The following is an 18,272-nucleotide window of genomic DNA, read 5'->3' as shown; positions in this document are numbered from 1 at the left end:
CACGCGCGGCGCCGGCCCGACTCCGCCCCCCCGAGTAGGGACCTACAGCGGGCGCGGCGGAGGCGGAGGCGGTGGCGGCCTGCGGCCGGCGGTGTAGACGCCCCTTCCCGGGAGCTGGGACCCGCCGGCCGGGTGAGTGGCTGCGCCGGAGGGCAAGGGCCCCGGGTTCGCGCACGGGACGGGCGGGGTGGGCCGGGGGCGCGGAGGCGGCTGCGGGGGCCGCGCGAGGCCGGAGACGGCCTGAGGAGGCCGCGCCGGGGCGGGACGGGGTGGGCAGTCCGGGGCCGGGTCGTGCGGGCCACGGTCTCCGCGTGTCTCGCGGTCGACCGGCCAGCCGCGTCGTAGCGTGAAGGCCCCCGGGGCGGGCTGGGGACAGACGGGGGTTCCGGGCCGGGGGCCGCGCAGACCCCGGGGCCGCGGTGGCGGCGGCATGCGGGGCCTTTGTGCCGCCGCGACCCCGCAGGCTCGCCCCCCGCGCGTCGGTCGCGAGACGCGGCGGCGGCGTGCGGGCTGCGGGGCCGCGGGTGTGGAGCCGCCGAGCCGGCCTCCTCCGCCCGCCCCCAGCGTTTTAAATGATGCATCTCCTGCGAGGATTTCTACCGGTCGCTCCGAGCAGGAAGTGTCGTCAGGAGGCCATTTTTAAAGCCTCCTGCGGGCCTGGGAGGTAAGCGTTGACGTGGTGGGACTCTCCGTCCGTAGTTGGAGGAGACCCCGCAGCCCCGCCACGGCCTGACCGGCCCGGGGAGACCACGCAGTGAGCCCCTGCGCCCGTGCCTCCCTTCCTAGCACCACGCTGTTAGATGAGGACTCGCCTTGGAGACCGTGTGCCCTCAGTGTGAGAGTGCCAACAATAAACTTGAAAACCGGACTGGCATTGTCTTTCCTTGGGAGTTGCGCGGCCTGTGCCCCGGGATGGGCTTGTGCACGGAGGACCTGGGCACCTTCTGCCGGAGAGGGGAGTCAGGGGAGGGTGGATGGTGAAGCTTTGACTTGCTCCGACGCTGATGCAGCCTTTGTGAGACCTCCCCATCCCAGCTGTCCTTTCTCTCTTGCTATCTTGGGTTGTTGGGCAGTTTCAGTCAGGGTGCAAAGGAGTGACTATTTCTTCACCGGAAAGAGAAACCAAAGGAGAGAAAGAAAGGGAACACTTAAGTTCCTCTGTGTAAATGTAGCGCATTAAAATAACGCTGACTTTAAAAACTGGGATAATGAACAATTAGCCTAACATTAAACAAGTTAAAAAGTGACTTAGCACTTTGTCCTCTATTTAAAAGTCTACACAGCTGAACTGTAATGTGTTACAGCCTTTAAGAATTATATCTCTTGAGTTTAGAACTTAAGTCACCAAGGTTAAGACAGCCGTGGTCTCCAGGAGCTTGTCCTGCTTTCCTAGAGGAAAGGAGGAAGAAAAAGAATGTATGCCTTTTTCTTTCTCTGAGTCAGGGATGCAAAGTTCAGCCCCTCGGTCGTGTGTGTACACAATAGGAGATACTTGTGGAGGGTTCTCGAATCCCAGCAAATAGTTGTTTAGAAATCAGTGTCATATAGTCTCTTCAGAATGCCAGGAGAACGTTAGCCTGTTTTAATCATCTGATATTGATGTTCTTTTTCACCTAGGATGCACTCTTTAAAATTATTTCTTATCCTAGATATAATATAGCCTTGAAAGATAACCCTTTTGTATGTATCCAGTTTTGTTATGCTGATAACATTCATTACAGATGCATTTTGAAGACAGACAAAGGAGGGTATTATTCCATTGAGCCTCCTTCCTGACATTATGTCAAACTAATGTATATTTTTAAAAATTCAGTGATACCAATGTGGGGGGGGGGGGCAGGGGAAATGCCAGGATCTGCCCTGGTATATTTGCCTTTAAGTAGAGATCCAGGCCAGTTTTGGGGCAAGAGGAAGAACAAAAAACATTTTCATGATCGTTGCCATGAAGGCTGACATTTCATTCATTCACTCATTTATTCATTCATTCCCTCAACCAGTATGTATTGAGTGCCTCCTGTGCCAAGCCCTGTGCTGTTGATGGGTAAACAAGGTCCTCAGAGTGAGGCCTCCCAGTTTTGACTGTTCTCAAGCTGCCTGGGGTAGACTGCATTTTCTTTGTTCACATATGCCAGCCCAGCTAATTGCAATTTCCAGAAGCCATCCTTGGAATGAAGGAGGGGGTCCAGAGACTGTAAACCAGATGTTCTCATCATGGAATAGGGGTGGCGAGGCAGCAGAATCACCTGGAAAAAGTTGTAAACCGCGTGCCTCAGCCCATTTCAGGAAAAGAGCAGTCTGATTTATTAGGTCACCCGAGTCCTAGGAAACCTTGTCTTTTTATTTTAAGCTCCTGTGTTACCTTGCCATACATCCCTGCTGGAGAAGCGTTTTGGGGGCTCATTCTCCTTATATTTTGGAAGACAATTCCTGGGGAACCAAGGCTGCACAGACCCAGGACTGACATCCAGATGCCTGGCTTCTGCTGCACGGTATTTGCACAGTGCTTGCAGCCTCGCAGGATCCATGGTGTAGAAGCCTGTGCCAGGGCCTGCAGGTGTGAGGCTAGATGGGGCTTGGTGCCTGAGAAGACAAGGCATGAAAGAAGGAACAGCCCTGGAACTTGCCACACTTTTGACTCATCTGCAGCTCGACAGCCCCAGGCAGGAAGTAAGAACAGTACCTGAGTGACAGCAGATGCTGTGACTTCAGGTCACAGTCTCACACAGCCCGCTATCAGAAAGCAAAAGAATTTTGATTAGACACCAGCTGACCAACTCCATGACCTGGGAAAAGACACACAGCCTCTGCAGCTCTGTTATCTTAGAAGCAGCAGATAATTGAAGGTGTACTTTGAGGAATATTGAGGTAATGTATGAATGTGCCTCTGCAGGCACTTGGCACCCCATCCACCTGACTTCAGTCAAGATGCTCCAGGATTGCCAAGGCCAGCCAGCCGCCGGGAGCGTCCTGATCAGATCACTGATACAGCATTTACTCCTTCACTGAAACCACCCATTTATAACTGCTCTCTATCTCCCATTACACTCCTGAAAGACGGAAGCCCGTGGCAGGTATAGGGGTAAAATAGTCTTGGTTTGTGCTCATTATATGCACACACTGCCAGGCATCGGTACCATGCCAGAAACAGTTATGTTTCCAAGAATCTGCAAAGTGGTAACTGTCATTACATACTTTACAGAGAGTATCCGTGATGGCATTTCCAAGGTCAGATGGCTAAGCAAGGGTAGGACCCAGCATCCCCTTGCCCAGTCATCCCACCACCTTCCAAGGCAGTGGCCTTGCCCCCATTTCCAGCACCCTTGGCTGGGATGGGTATATAAGAGATTGTACAACGACGTTCCTAATATTCTTGCCATCCCCACACAGTTCTGTGCACCTGTAATGTCAGGTAGTGGTTCTTAACTTTGGCTGTATATTAGATTTACCTGGAAAGCTTTTAAAACTCCCAGAGCCTCCCCCACACACAGTGGGGCCCAGGCATCATAACTTTTAAAGCTCTCCAGGTAATTCTAGTGTGCAGTAGGGTGACCATCCCAGGTACCTCCTTCAAAAACAAGTTTACCATCCTGGGGGTATTATGACAAGTGGGTCACCCTAATGCAGTCAAGGTTAATAATCACTGCTGTGGTGGGAGATACTTCTTCTGTATTTGATTATACTTTTTATTAAACCCTTAATCCATTTCATCTACAAAACTTGGTTTTTCTTTAAGCCAAAACCGGGGTGGGGGGGTATATACAAAAATATACGCGTCCTTCATTTTTGTCACCGTTAGAGACCTCAAGTCCCTAGATGTGTTCAGTTACACACAATTTTTTTAATGTTGCTTGTAATACTACTTTGTTTTTTACCATGTATTTTTTTAATGCTAACAAGAGCATAATTTCCCCATAACATTTCTTTTCCACATAGAGAACTGTAAGTTTGATACTTTAACACTCTGCCATTGGTCATATTCTTTCTGTTGAAAGGTCTTCTCTTAAATTGTTAAAAAAAAAAAATACTATGTAATAACTTAGTTTTCTGATATAGTCTCAGTTGAAGAGCTTCACTGTGTCAAGTCTGTCTCCAAATAACTCCTTTGTAGATGGGGCTGTGGAGGAGATCCTGGCCTCCAGCCCCAGAGGATCTCATCTGGCTGATTTGTTAAGCTAAGAGTTTCTGCTTCTCAGGAGTTTCCCGGACTCCTCTACATTCAAAGGAGTCTTACAATAACAGGTTGACTTATTTCTTAACAGAACATGTACTGTTTGTTAAGCATAAGGTTACCTGCTGTCTGCATATACCTTTTCCTCACAGCAGTGTGTAGATTAGGCATTACCATTCCTACTTGACAAGTGAGAAAACTCAGGCTCAGGGGAGGTTAATAGATCCAGATTTACACAGCTATTAAGTCCAAAACCTAGCTTTTAAACCTTGATCTTGATGTCCCAAGGTCATTGTCTTTTCCACTCTTACACTTTCCCCCTAGAAAGTAGAGGAATCAGTACAGCGACTTTCTTGTCCAGCCTTCTTGCCCCATTCTGCTCCCCAAGTGGTACATTTGGTTTCAGAAGGAAATCTAGAATCCCAAAAGCTATACATTTGTCAGCAACATTTGGAAGTATTTTTTTATTTTTATTTTTTAAATAAATATTTATTTAAATATTTATATAAATATTTTTTAAATAAATATTTTTGTCATTCAGGGGCCATCAGTTTGCACTTCAGTCATTTCAAAGTGCAGGGTAGTTTGGCAAAAAGAAAGTAACACTAGGTGTTTTTCTTTCTTTAGAACTATGTACCCTTTCAGTTCAGTTCTGATTCTTTGTAATGGTCTGAAAGAGTTCTTGCTGAGTGAGCTACCGGCTGCTTCATAAACACCATTTACCTGGGCAGTGGTAGCACTTTACAGGCCTAATGTTGCTCCCCCCCACCCCCGCCCCGATCAGGTGTTACTGTCTACATGCTGCTGGGCACTTTGAGGTAGAATGCTTTAAAATTTTGCTTGCTGGGAAACATTTCTTAGACCAGTCTTTGCTATAACTAAGTAGACAAAAGGAACAGAAAAAAAATCTTTGAGCCTCTCTGTTACTGGCTGAGTGCTTTGCGTATGTTCTCTTGTTTGGCTTTCCTAATTACCATTTAAATCTGAAGATCCTAAAGCCTGTTTCCTTGACTGACAATGCACAGAAGGAACTACTTGCCTGAGGACCCCAAGACACAGGGACAGAATCACAGTTTGAACTGCAAACCTTCTAACTCCATTCCCTTTGCTCATAGTACTGCAGCTCCGTCCCTGCACTGGCAGTAGATTTGGTAGAAGTCCCATGGAAGGATTCCTGGAGAGAGAGTCCTGACTCTGATTCTCCATCCAGAAATGATGTAGCCAGTCAACTACTACTACTTAGTTTGGGGGACATCTCAGGAACCAAAACTAGGTGTTGATGCAGGCGGCATGTATGTGCTGTAATTGGCTGGTCACCTCTCACATTACCATCTAGCTTGTAAATGTCCTTGCACTTACAGGGATATTTCACAGTTCAGCTGGGCTCGGAGAGGATCAGGGAATTCAGTAACTAGCTTATACATAAACCCAAGTTGTAGTGAGTACTCCCTTATGTGGTTCTTGCATCTTTTCACATTAGCCACTTTGCCTCTAAGGCTAGGTCTTGGCTCCAGAGGTAAATTGTGTTTTAGGCTATCCACCCAGTAACTGTAATTAAAATCATGATGTGAGATTCAGTGCACATTTGGGAAAAAGCAATCATTTGGCAGTGAAGAAGCATGTATTTTAGACCCTTTGACTATTCAGTCATTGGCATGATTTCTTTATTTTTTTAAGAGTTTATGATGTGTAACTGACCTAAGCACTTTACATCACATTGTCACATAATCTTCATGACACACCTGTGACATAGGGACTATAAACAGGAATCAGACAGTTGGCCCCAGGTCACACACCTAGAAAGGGATGGCACTGGGATTTGAATCCCTGTACTAGGATTCCGGAATCTGCAGCTTTAAATCGTGTCACTACTTCTCTTCTAATTCTGTTGAGCATTTGACGTTTCCAGTATTTAGAAGTGCGATGCTTCCATCTTAATGAGAACTTGTATAACCCTCATGGTTTTTATAGGCTTTTCTTTTTAATAGGTTTTTATAGTGTCACTGACCTGGTGTCTGACAAACTTAGTCTTTTTCTCCATCCATCTGCATAATAATCTTAAGAAACCAGGCCAGGTGAGCTCAAAATCAAAAGGAAAAGTCAGCAGCAGGGAATGCTGCACCGCCTCTCCCTAGGAAGAGACAAGACTCAGGAAGCACATTTATGACAAACCATGCCCTTCTCTTTGGGGTGTGTCAGTCATCTTTAGCTGATACTGTAGATAATTCTGCATTAAAAAGCTCATTGCGTGCTGTGAAAAAAAACAGACAACTTAGTATTCATTGGACATTTTATTTCTTGTGTCCACGGTTAATAATACTAAGTATTTTCTGTGCTTTTGAAAGCCCTCCTACGTTATCTTTAAAAATATTTATATGTTTCTAGTCCAAATGCAGAGGTTTTGGGATAGAGACATGAGTTTGAAAGGTAGGTCAACACTGAAACTGCAGTTTACTGAGTGCCCTTCCAGTGTCGGGCATGCACGGCTTTTTATCATCTCATATAAGCTTCAGTCATCAGCCCCCTGGGCAGTGGTTTGCCAAGAGGACCCAGCTTCCCAGGTGGTTGGACCCTTTGTGAGCCAGACAGAATGAGTTGCACTAAGGGAGTGGGCTCACGAGCCGGTCACTCGGGTGCACCTGCAGCGACGTCATATGAGCTCATGTGTGGCACCAGCAGCAAAGGCATCTTAGTTCTTCCCTGCCATTCACCGCATCCATTCACACCTGTCGTGGGGTACGCTCAGATCTCCCCCGCCACACACACTTAGCCACAAGCATGGCATCTTTGTCACCTGAACTGAGGAAGTGCTGGTGTAGAAACACTGCATTATCTTGAGAATGGTTTAGAAGCCAGGAAGACACTTGGAAATAGGTGACTGTAATCCAAATGTGGCTTAGATGTCTTGCCTCCCGTTAAACATATTTGCTAATCACAGCCTCATGCTTCCTACTGGCACTTGCTCCTAAGGATTCTTAACTCAGAATAACTGGTAAGATAAGTTTTATGGAGACACTTCTGAGAGGACTGCGCTCCTTCAACACTGTAGATGGCTTGGTTCATTCCCTGGGGACTTTCTTCCATCAGGATGCACTCCACTTCTTGCCAAGTATGTGATCTTACCGTCCAGTCTGTCTGGGATTTCAAGTTTTCGGTTTTAGGAGGAATATTTTCTACAAGTTTTAAGAGGACTTGGAAAGAAAATGGCAAAACTGTTTTCTATAAATTTTGAAGAATCCCGGAGACTGGGAAAAGTGCTGGAAAACTAAAAATGCACAGTTGGAATCCTGGTTTGGTGAGTCTTCAAGTGGAGGAATCTTGTCTGAAGATTCTTGAGAATTTCTTAGAATTACTATGTAAGATGTTGGAGTCGTTGGTAAATAGGTTGTGCCTGGCAAGTGAGTTACTTCTTTCCTCCCCTTTCTGCCCTCCCGTCCTCCTGTCCTCTTGTCCCCTCCCTCTCTCTAGATAGTAGGATTACAGGGCTAATAGATAGCAGATTTGATATCAGCTGGTATGCAGATCTTTAGAACAGAATTGAGAACCAAGGACTAAATGAGAGAAAAGGTGTGCAGGTTGATCATGGTTCTATCAAGAGAGATGAGGATGTTTGTAGCCCCAGAAACAGGATATAAGAAAGTTACAAGGACAGTGGTTTCATTTTCATTCAAGGGCAAATTCTCAACAATGAGAACTACGGGACAGTAAAATTAGCAGCCTAAAGACGGGAGCAGTTTTGTTTATGGCAATATTAGACCATCAGTTGCATGATCAACTGGTGAAGATGACTTAAAGGTTTGAAATGTTGCTGGCAGTTTCTTCAGTGATTTCTAATACTGGCTTTTCACCACAACTCGCTAGCATAGGGGTAAGTCCAGAATTGTCTGTCTCACCTGTGACACTGAGACTCTTCCACATTTGGGAGCCACTGGACCAGTCCCTAACATAACCTAGTATGTTAGAGTCCCTTTTCACCTGTGCATTCTTGGAGCCATGGTTTTCTTAGCTTCTGGCCACAGATCTTGTTCCATTTTTGTTTTGTTTTGTTTTGTTTTAAGATTTTATTTATTTACTTGACAGAGATCACAAGTAGGCAGAGAAGCAGGCAGAGAGAGGCAGGGAAGCAGGTTCCCTGCTGAGCAGAGTGGGGCTCAATCCCAGGACCCTGGGATCATGACCTGAGCTGAAGGCAGAGGCTTTAACCTACTGAGTCACCCAGGTACCCCTCTTGTTCCGTTTTAATGGGATGAAAATGCCCATGTGAACACGTTGACAATAGCAGTATTCTCAGGTGATAGAATCCTGTGATTTCAGGGGTCAGCACTGGGAGACTGGGCTTGAAATCATGTAGATGAATGTAGGTAAATCAGCAGGTGCGAAAGGGTGACTCGATGAGGAATAGCAGAAGTTCTGCTTCCAGAAGTTCTGGTACTAGTATTGTCCCTGGGGTCTCCCTTCACTAAATCCAGTTTACAACTCTGGAAAATGAAGTGCATGGGAGCTTCTACGAGTGACTCCTAAAACTTCCACCTGTTGTGTATGCCAGGAGTGCAGTGGGAAATGGAAGTCCTTGTCTTTGTCCACTACCAGTTTGCTAGCTGGAGGCATTTGCACGTCTTGCCCTCTTCACAGTCCTCTTCCATAGGTATGTGTTCAAACACTTAAGGCAGAGGGAATGCCTTGTGACCCCACAGGCCTCTGCCCACTTGCTGTCTAAGTATTACATACACATTCATGGTGCAGCAAGTCTGATGGAGTCCTAGATGCCACCAGGGTTCTGCTGCATACTGGGAATTGCCTTTGAGAGGAAGCAGCTCTCTGTTGCAAAAGCAAAATAGGGAAAGACAACAGTGTCAAAGAAAATAAACCCTGTAGTCAAACATGGTATGTTCTTAAGTGGTCCTTTCCAAAAATGCTTTTAAAGACAGGTTTTTTGCTGGATTTGAATATGCAATAATTACTTCTCTTGACCCAACAGAAGAGCCTTCTGCTCCCACAGGTTGGCCTTTTAGACTTGAGTTTGCGTGGCTCTGGGCCTGTGAGCACTGTGCCAGAACAAAGCTTCTAATTCCCCCTCATATTGCTGCTCATAATTGAACAGACACTCACTGGGTATGTCTATATGCCTCTTGACACTTAGAGAAGCACTTTGAAACTTCAGAAGTGTTCTCTTACACTCTCGAGCGTTTTAGTCATCGTGGCAGCACTGTGGGAGAGGTTGGATAAGTGTCCTTCATTCTAATTGCCAGATGAAAAAAATGAGGCTCAGAAGGCTTCAGTGGATTTTAGAAGGTCATAAAATAAAGGCTTTTTAGCAGATCCCTAAATAGAATTTTTTTGTTTGGCTCCAAGTTCTTATATGTTTTGGAAAAAAGCATGTGTACTTAAAGGTAACTTTTTTTTTTTTTTTTTTCAGCATAACAGTATTCATTATTTTTGCACCACACCCAGTGCTCCATGCAATCCGTGCCCTCTACAATACCCACCACCTGGTGCCCCCAACCTCCCACCCCCCACCCCTTCAAAATTCTCAGATCGTTTTTCAGAGTCCATAGTCTCTCATGGTTCACCTCCCCTAAAGGTAACTTTTTATAGAAGTCGTCGTCAGCATTACACCTGTTGTGGCACTTGCTGTAGGGACATTTGCGTCTCTGCCACCACTGCCCGGGCTGCCACCACCTCTCACCTCAGCCCCCCATACTGTCATTCCACCCTCACAGATACTTGTCCATGCAGCAGCTGGGGGCTTTGTAGGGGTGCAAATCACAGCGGGCCAAGTCACTGTTCCAGTCTCCCCTGTTATCTGTATCAGGGACAGGAAAAGCCATATCCTTACGACTCGGCTAGAGCTTTCCTTGATCGGCACCCCTACTGCCTCTGACCATGTGGACTACTCCTCCTCCTCCCTCCTCTCCTCACTCAGTACCTTCTGTTCTCCACCTCCTTGCCATTCCTCAGGTGGTACAGGCCCTCATCTCACAGACCTTTGCCTTCTCTCTGCCGGAAACTCCCTTCTCCCAGACAGCCCAGTCCTTGCTCCCTGGCCACCCCGAGGTCTCTGCTTAGAGGTCAGCCTAGCGGGAGGCTCTCCTGACTCTCCACACCATTCCGTGCCAGCCCTGCAGCCTCATTACCTACTTACTCCCTGGCCCCCGGCCTGGTTTTATGGCTGTATTTTTATCAATTACTCATCACCACCTAAGAAATAACTATGTTGCCTGTTTCCCCTCTCTAGACCCTCCTGATGTACGGACTGATCCTGGGTTTTGCTCACTGCTGGCTCGTAATAGATGCTCAGTAAGATGTTGATGGAATCAGTGTCTGTCTACCCAACATTGCCGGTGTATTACTGATTTCTTACATTTGTGAAAGCAAAGGGAGCAAATGAGAGAACTGGGAATTCAAGCTGCCAGTTAGCTTTCATATAGAAACAAATGAACACCGGAGCCGAAGCCCTGGCTCTCTCCACCACTGGATAATTTGTGTGTTTAAAGTTGAAATAGCACCCTCCTGCACAAAGCTTTATTCAGGCTAATATGAAATTATACCTGTGAAATCACTGGGATGCTGTCCATGACCCCTAAAAATAACTGTCACGTATCAGGGGCTCTTCTGAACGACAGCTGTGGTTTCCTTGCTGCCAGCCTGTTATGGTTGGTCTAAAGGGATAAGTTTTAGGGGGCTGAATTTAAAAATGTCTTCCATTTAGGCTTCTTCTTTGCCATTTCCGTTGTATTACGTTTTAATGTGAATTTGTGTTTAAGAAAATATGTCAAGATTTAGCGTAAAAATCAAAGGTCATTGAAATAGAGGATACGTGTGGAAATAGCTTAACTAAACCTTAAGTTCATGTATTAACTGTGCTTTATGATGTCTTTTTTTTTTCCCCTCCTTTAGTGTTTCCTGGACTATCAGAGAATTGAGAACAATCCTATTTGGGGATCATACACTGACTATGGTGGTTTATAAACAAGGATAACTGATGACACCTCCCAGGAAGTCACTGCTTCTCCGCCAGTCACGAAGTTAAATGAAGGATGGCCCCTAAGGGTTTTATCATGTGAAGTCTTGCTCTCTCTTTTTGGAAATGCAAATAAAGAAGATGAAGGATATTGGACAGCAGTTATATACCACTCAAGTGAATGATGGACATAATTCCTTGACCATGTCCCCCAAACAACCAAATGCCAGTAGAGCCACTCGACCAGATAGACAAGAAGCTCAAGCTCTCTTGTGTCAAGGCTCAGAGGCAGAGGCTGCCATGATGACCATCGCTACGTGTATGAAGTGCAAGAGTGTTGACAAAATCCTGCTTCAAGATTTGAAAAAGGGTACTGGGCCAAGCCAGAAGGAAGACAAATACGTGTGCTTCAGATGCAACCTCGGTGTGGCCACTTCCCATTTCCATTTTGTGAATAGTAATCCCAGTGCTACTCCTGTAGGAAATAAAGCTGAAGCCATCGCCAGTTCCATCAATAACAAATTTAAGGTAAGGAACTTTAAGCCAGGCAAATACTATTGCGATAAATGTCGATTTTCCACGAAGGACCCTCTCCAGTACAAAAAGCACACGCTCCAACATGAAGAGATTAAATTCATCTGTTCTCACTGCAGCTACATTTCCTACACAAAAGGGGAGTTCCAGAGGCACCTGGTGAAACACACAGGCATATTCCCTTATCAATGTGAGTACTGCGACTATGGGGCTATTCGGAATGACTACATCGTCAAACACAGGCGCAGAGTGCATGAGAGGGCGGGAGGACGGCGACCTCCCAGAACTGTTGCCAAGCTGGAGCCAAAAAGAATCAGCACATCGAAACAAAACACAGAGCTCCTAAAAGCTCCCAATCCAAGGACTGCATTTCAAAATAAGTTGTCAGATCAACTCTCAAGGTTCTCCCTCCATACAAATAAAGACAAAATGCACAATATCATGTTGTTGCCGGAATCAAAGGAATACCAAAAAGATGTAGTGTGTATTCCAAATAAAGTGACCCTGATGGAGCCAAATGAAGGCAGTCTGTTTGAGAACAAAAGCGTGGAGGTAGAAGTGTTGTCCCCAGCGAAAGAGCCCGTCCAGCCAGGAATGCCGTTGACAGTGGTGGCACCAGCGGAACTTGTGGTCCCTGCCAACTGCTTGGCCCAGCTGATCGATGTGAAGGTCGTCAACGGGACCCAGCAGCTTGTCCTGAAACTGTTTCCTCTGGAAGAAAGTAACCGCCCCGAAGCTGGTGGGGGTGAAGGGGGTCATTCTGAGCATATGATTAAAGAGAAGGGTTCGGCTGAACCAGAAAAAATGGTTTCTGCAAGCCAAACAAAGTCACTGGTGATTGAAGGGAATGTTGGAAAACTGGCAGGCACTGATCATCTTCAATCGTCAGTTCAGAAACAACTTAAAAATGTGAAGTGGGTCAGGTCTTATGATTTTTTCATGTCAAATTCTAGTGTGCACAATCGAGAATCCCTTCTCTACCCAGATACAGTTGAGGACTTCCAGAAAAAAAGTAGTATCTATCCACATAGACCAGCTCTTCCTTCTCTCTCTTTAAGAGGTCATTCTCCAGCATCTGTAGTAAAAAACAGTGTTTTCCACAGTTTCAGAGCTGCATCAAACCCTTTTCCATATAAAGCTGCTGTTTCTTTTGCTGAAGATGGAAGGAACTCACTTGGTGACTCACAGCAGTTATATCCCCTGGCTGTGTCACCTGCAACCATGTCCTTCTCTGGAGAAAAGGGCTTGTTGCCTGTAAGTACAAGTAACTTGGAATCTAGACATGAGATCAGTATTCCTATAAAAATGGTTCCCTCTCATAGGAAGTTGAAAGACAAGCAGACCGAGGAACACAAGGCAGTTTCAAACACAGGCCAGATTTCTTCCCAACATAAAAGCGAATATTTACACGTAAATATACCAGGAGAGGATGGAATCAGGTCTCAGCCGCCTGTGGAGGAGCCTTTAGAATTAAAGAATCCTGAAAGGACTAAGGACTCTTTCGATGGTCCAGTCATCTCGTCAGTATTTTCTCTGAGCTCTGGGTCTGAAAACGTCCCTGAGGGCGTTAAGTGGAATAGTTCAACGTCCAAAATAAAGTCAATTGAACTCTTGCGCAGGAAGATAGCTCAGTTGATTGAATCCTGTGGCAAGCCGTCATCTTTGTCTGCAAATAATGCACATCGCCGTTCTGTAGGGCAGGCATCGAAGGGAACTTCGCAAGTTGCTCCTGAAGGTATTCACGAAATTAATGTGTCATTTGCCGGCACTGGCTATTCCACAGGCACACTCCCGAAACCTCAGGAAGACGGTGGTATCAATGGGCCGCTCACTCCTCAGCAAATATATCCACAGTTTATAGAAGGCAGCAGTGGGAAAACTGAAAGCAGAGTGACCAGGAAGACCCATGTTACTTCTCCAGTATTGATCCCCAAAGGGGCTGTGTTGAGGGTTCTTAATTCTTCTGAGGATACCCACATTATAGAGGCAACATGTGAAGCACCGGTCAGCATACCTTGCCGTGAGACCCAGTTAATAAAACCCATTCCGTTCTGCCCAGTGAGACAGACAGACTCAGACTTACCGTCTTTGACAAGTGAAAGTGGGCCCATAGATATGTCCCAAAATCTTGATATACCTCTTCGGCCAAAACCAAGAAAAGAGAGTGCTTTTTGTAGCACCATGCCTAAAAAAACTGGCCCCCTGCATGGTCAGCAAGGAAGCAGTGAACTGAGTAAGCAAGGCAAACTGCTTTCTAGAAGTCTTCCTATAAGTAAAAACAAAACCAAACAAGTGAATTCATCCAAGAAGAAAAGCAAAATCCAGGCTGATCCCAGCTGCTATCTCAAGGATCCTTCAATTTTTCAGGTTGCAAGACAGCTTCGACTGATTGCCGCGAAGCCAGACCAGTTGATTAAATGCCCCCGTCGGAACCAGCCCGTCATCGTGTTAAACCATCCTGATGTTGACTCTCCAGAAGTCACCAACGTGATGAAGGTAATCAATAAGTACAAAGGCAATGTCCTCAAAGTCGTCCTATCAGAGAGGACGAGGTGTCAGTTAGGCATCAGACGGCATCATGTTCGCCTGACATACCAGAACGCAGAGGAGGCCAATCAGATAAAAAGGCAAATGATGTTGAAAATGAAGCTTAAGAAGGTGCATAAAAACAACTACCAGGTGGTGGATTCCTTGCCTGATGACTCATCGCAGTGTATATTTAAGTGCTGGTTTTGTGGGCGGCTTTATGAAGACCAGGAGGAGTGGATGAGTCACGGCCAGCGGCATTTGATAGAGGCAACTAGAGATTGGGATGTTCTTTCTTCCAAGGGCAAATAAGTAAAAAATGGTCTTTGAAGCAAATTGTTTTTCTTATTTTTAGTTTATTCTAGTTTGTTTGTTTTTCCCCTCCCTCCCTGGCTCAGTGGGAGAAACGCAGATTGTAGGAATGGGAGGATCATTCATTCTTCAGAAACCTTGTGAGAATGTTGAGAGCCAGGAGTCTTAACCTGAGATGACTGACCAGACCTTGGCAGGTGTCTGTAGCCCCCGGAATCGTATGCACAGATCTATGTACATGTGTTTTTCTGGAGAGAAGTGAAACTTCCAGATTTCCAGTTGAGATCTGAGAGGTCTTTGTTTAGCACCCCTTTTTTCTGAGTAGAAACAAATCTGGTGATCTGTTCAGGGGGGCATGTTTAGGGTGTTCTACACTATGCTCTTTATTCAAAATGCTACTGAGGAATGAAACCCATGTCTTCGTGTACACATCCATTTTTCTCTGCACTAACTCATGCTGAATATTTGATACATACAGGAAATCATACTTTCTACTTCGTTATCTTAAATTGGACTATAGAAAAGTGGCTCTTCCTTGAAATTCCTCACCCACTGGGCAGTACTCAGAAATGTCTCTAGCACAGAGCATTAGCTTTGCTTGGCCACTTGAAAAAATGATGCCAAGGGTTTGCCTGAATTTATTACTTCAGCAGTAGATGTTCAGGGAGGAAAGAAACATTTTCAAAGCTTTGCTTTCTTTTTAAATGTCCTGATTTATGACAGCTGGGGAGGGATTGTGCCTTTAAAAAAAGAAGAAGAAGAAAAAGAATGGTCACAGAGGTAAAATATCCAAAATTAAGGCTCCTGTGTGCCCTTACCACCCTCACAAAGGTAAAGTAACTAATTTAAAATGTGAATGAACAGGCTTCTTATGACGTAGGTAAAACTGGGAAAGATAGTTCAAGGTAGGACTGTGAAGAAAGTTATGACTTTATTGTGATCACTGGTTTCCTTTGAGAACTCTCAGACCAGGGCGAAGGCTGCGTGCACTTTCTCCACCACTTAGGATCTCAGACACTGCCCCTCCCCCTCCCCCAGCTCAGAGCCCGCTCTTCCTCTGCCAGTTTTCTGAACAGGTTCTCCTGTGGAGTGAGACACTTTCCTATTCACCTCCTGTCCCCTTCCTTTTGTGCCTTTGAGGCCCCTTAAGGCTTTCCCTCATGAAAATCAACAAAATAGAAACATCCCACCATCTTCGTTGAGGTTACAAGAACACTATTCCTGGTTTTCACTGATAGTCACAATCCGCTTCTAACTTCTCTTTTCCACAGTCTGTTCTCCCGATCGCTCACCTTTCCTAGGGTAACTCTTGAGAACACCTGCTTCCCTCTCCACCGATAGACACCAGCACCACGGCTGGTCCACAGGACACCTTGTGTGCATTAGGAAAAACTCCTTCTGCACCTTTACCACCTCTTGGGCAGATTGGTGGCTTGGCAGAGGGAGCTGGGGTTGGATCTCCTCCTCACTCGCCCACTCCACCAGGCAACAACCATCATGCAGAACACACCCACGCACCTGGAACGGCCACAGGGTGGCTCCAGCTCTGTTTTCCTCCTCCCTTTAAGACTGCTCCATCCTTAGGGAATTCGTTAGTGCAGTGAATGGAACTGGGGGCCGTTATAACTGGAAAAAACCTGAGTGAGATTTCCATTGTGCTGGTTAGTTGGAACTTTCTGTGTTGGGTTTGTTTTGTTTTTACACGCGTGAAAGTCCTAGACTATTTTCTGATAGGTGGAATTGTAATTCTTTGCAATTGGTTCTCATTACAGATAATCAACATTTCTTATGTCTAACTGAATGCATGATCATTAAGTTGGCTAATTGGTTAATTTTTATTGAAATTTAAAACTTGGGTTTTTTAGATGTGTATATATGCATGTGTGTACACATATAAATATTTTTTACCATATGAAAACCGCAGTATCTAATTTTCTGATTTCCTATTTTATAATGAAATTACGTGGGCTGGAAAAACAGAAGACATTTTATATTCTAGAAATTATTTTGGAAGCACATTTTTATAATGGTGTGATCTCATTTTTAAGAAAATGAAAGCACAAGTAAGGGATGAGTCTGGTTTCTATGAACAAACAGGAGTAGAAGCCCCTGAGGACCATTCTGTTGCAGTATTTCATCCCCGTACATTTCTAGTTGGTGCTTTCCAGGAACTGGATCCCGCGTACCACTTCACCACATAGAGGAGAACGCTGCAGTGTGAGCCATGGGTAGATGTGTGCCCTGCCGGCAGCATGGAAGGCTCCTAACATACTGAGAAGACAAGGCTGTGATTTTTTAATTTTTTATTTTTCCTCCTTCTATACCTCACTGCTTAGTAGCATCTTTCTTGAGAGGCTAGAGCATGACCTTTCAAGAAAAGTGACCATGAATCAGGTCAGAGTGTTAAGTGTCAACATGAAATATTTATACTTTGCAGCATCAACCATTTTTCAAGTATTACCTAAAACTCAGCTTATGTACTTGTATGGAGCTAAATTTTATGAGTAGACTACGTAGCAAAGGTTTTTTTGGAGATTTCCAGAGCTACAACACTTTTTTGAGGAATCCTGAAGGCTCCTGAAAGTCATAAAAAATGAGAAAGCAAAACATGTCTGTCCTCCCTATATGAAGAACTTTAGGAAATAGCTTGTTAACATGTAGGTAAATGTCAGGAAACATTTCTAACAAAATTGAACAAAGTAGGAGTAGAACCATGTTGAGTATTTACATACTCCTACCTTGATTTTGAAGGACCTGTACTCGCTAAATTTTATTAATAGTACTTACTAATAAAATTTTACACTTATTTCTTAGAGTTTCTTATTTTGGGGGGCCAGAAGTGAGACGATCTTGTTATAGTTATGACAGAGTGAAAATTAAAAAAAAAAAAAACCTCATAGTCTCATAGATAATATTTTACCCAAATTTTTATCCCCTCTCCAAAACATTTTGTGAGCCCTACTGTGGGCCAAATGCTGTTTGTTAAAGTAAACTGAACACAGTATATTAACCCTCAAAAGCTCCATCCCTCTTTCTTCATGACCTACTAGGTGTAAACCATCCCTGGAAACAGATGTGGCGTTGCTTGGCCTTTGGAATAATTTTTGAATCTGTAAATGTCAATTTGAGCAGAAAACAAACATCGACACGTAAGCATTGTTGTAAGTCCTGTGTGAACAGTTTGTGTGTCTGCTGCTCTGGTTTTGAAACACGTTTGTATATAGATATAGAAGTTGGCGTAAATTTTGTTAAATAAAGCAATCGTATAATGTTCTCTGTCCTTTCATTTCAGTGTTCAGGGGGCTATTCATGACATAGTCTATCTTGTGGGATAGGTCTCTCAAATATGGAAAGGTGTCCTTCTGTACAGCACAGGTCCCTTGAGTTCCAGAGGGTATATTTTGAACTCAATGCACTGCTGGCTAGCCATGCATACTCTGAAATGACACCAGGTCCCTTTTTTCTTTTGCTCTGTGTTAAAGTCACAAGAGGTGCTGGTTTGGGCAGCAGTAACAATTTTCATCTCATGGTCTGTAGCCTGGTCAGAGATGGTATATGGCCACTGCACCTGCCTCTCAGCTGGGAGGGGTCTGGGGCGGGAGAGCTCCCAAGTGGTTGATGAGCCTGCTGGACCATGTGGGCAGCTGCACTGTGCCATTGTCTGTCCAAACATCCTCTCATCTGGTTCCATGCATACCTGGGAGGAAAGAGGATGAGGATGTTCAGGGCAGGGGTGGGGAGGGGGGGGTTCCCTCATTTCATTCCAAGGAG

General features: G+C 45.2%; 1 protein-coding gene across 3 annotated transcripts; it reads left to right on the top strand.

Moving 5' to 3' along the window:
* On the top strand, positions 1-17,773 carry ZNF518B (zinc finger protein 518B). Of its 3 annotated transcripts, XM_047718885.1 has the most exons (4): positions 1-132; positions 2,348-2,865; positions 5,284-5,441; positions 11,066-17,773. In XM_047718885.1, the coding sequence occupies exon 4, from the start codon at positions 11,256-11,258 to the stop codon at positions 14,499-14,501; it is 3,246 nt and encodes a 1,081-aa protein (XP_047574841.1). In that variant the 5' UTR covers positions 1-132; positions 2,348-2,865; positions 5,284-5,441; positions 11,066-11,255; the 3' UTR covers positions 14,502-17,773. The 3 variants fall into 3 exon arrangements, with proteins under 3 accessions (XP_047574841.1, XP_047574840.1, XP_047574842.1); XM_047718884.1 differs by lacking the exons at positions 2,348-2,865; positions 5,284-5,441; XM_047718886.1 differs by lacking the exons at positions 1-132; positions 2,348-2,865 and having other exon boundaries at positions 5,034-5,441.
* Positions 17,774-18,272: the final 499 nt, after the last annotated feature.

Source organism: Lutra lutra, chromosome 2, assembly GCF_902655055.1.
Source record: "Lutra lutra chromosome 2, mLutLut1.2, whole genome shotgun sequence".
Classification (NCBI taxonomy): Eukaryota; Metazoa; Chordata; class Mammalia; order Carnivora; family Mustelidae; genus Lutra; species Lutra lutra.
This window is presented reverse-complemented; position numbering and strand designations above follow the sequence as displayed.

What these genes read in the sequence shown, in the direction of transcription:
- ZNF518B (XM_047718884.1), top strand. Translation starts at nt 11,256, where the DNA reads ATGCAAATAAAGAAGATGAAGGATATTGGACAGCAGTTATATACCACT.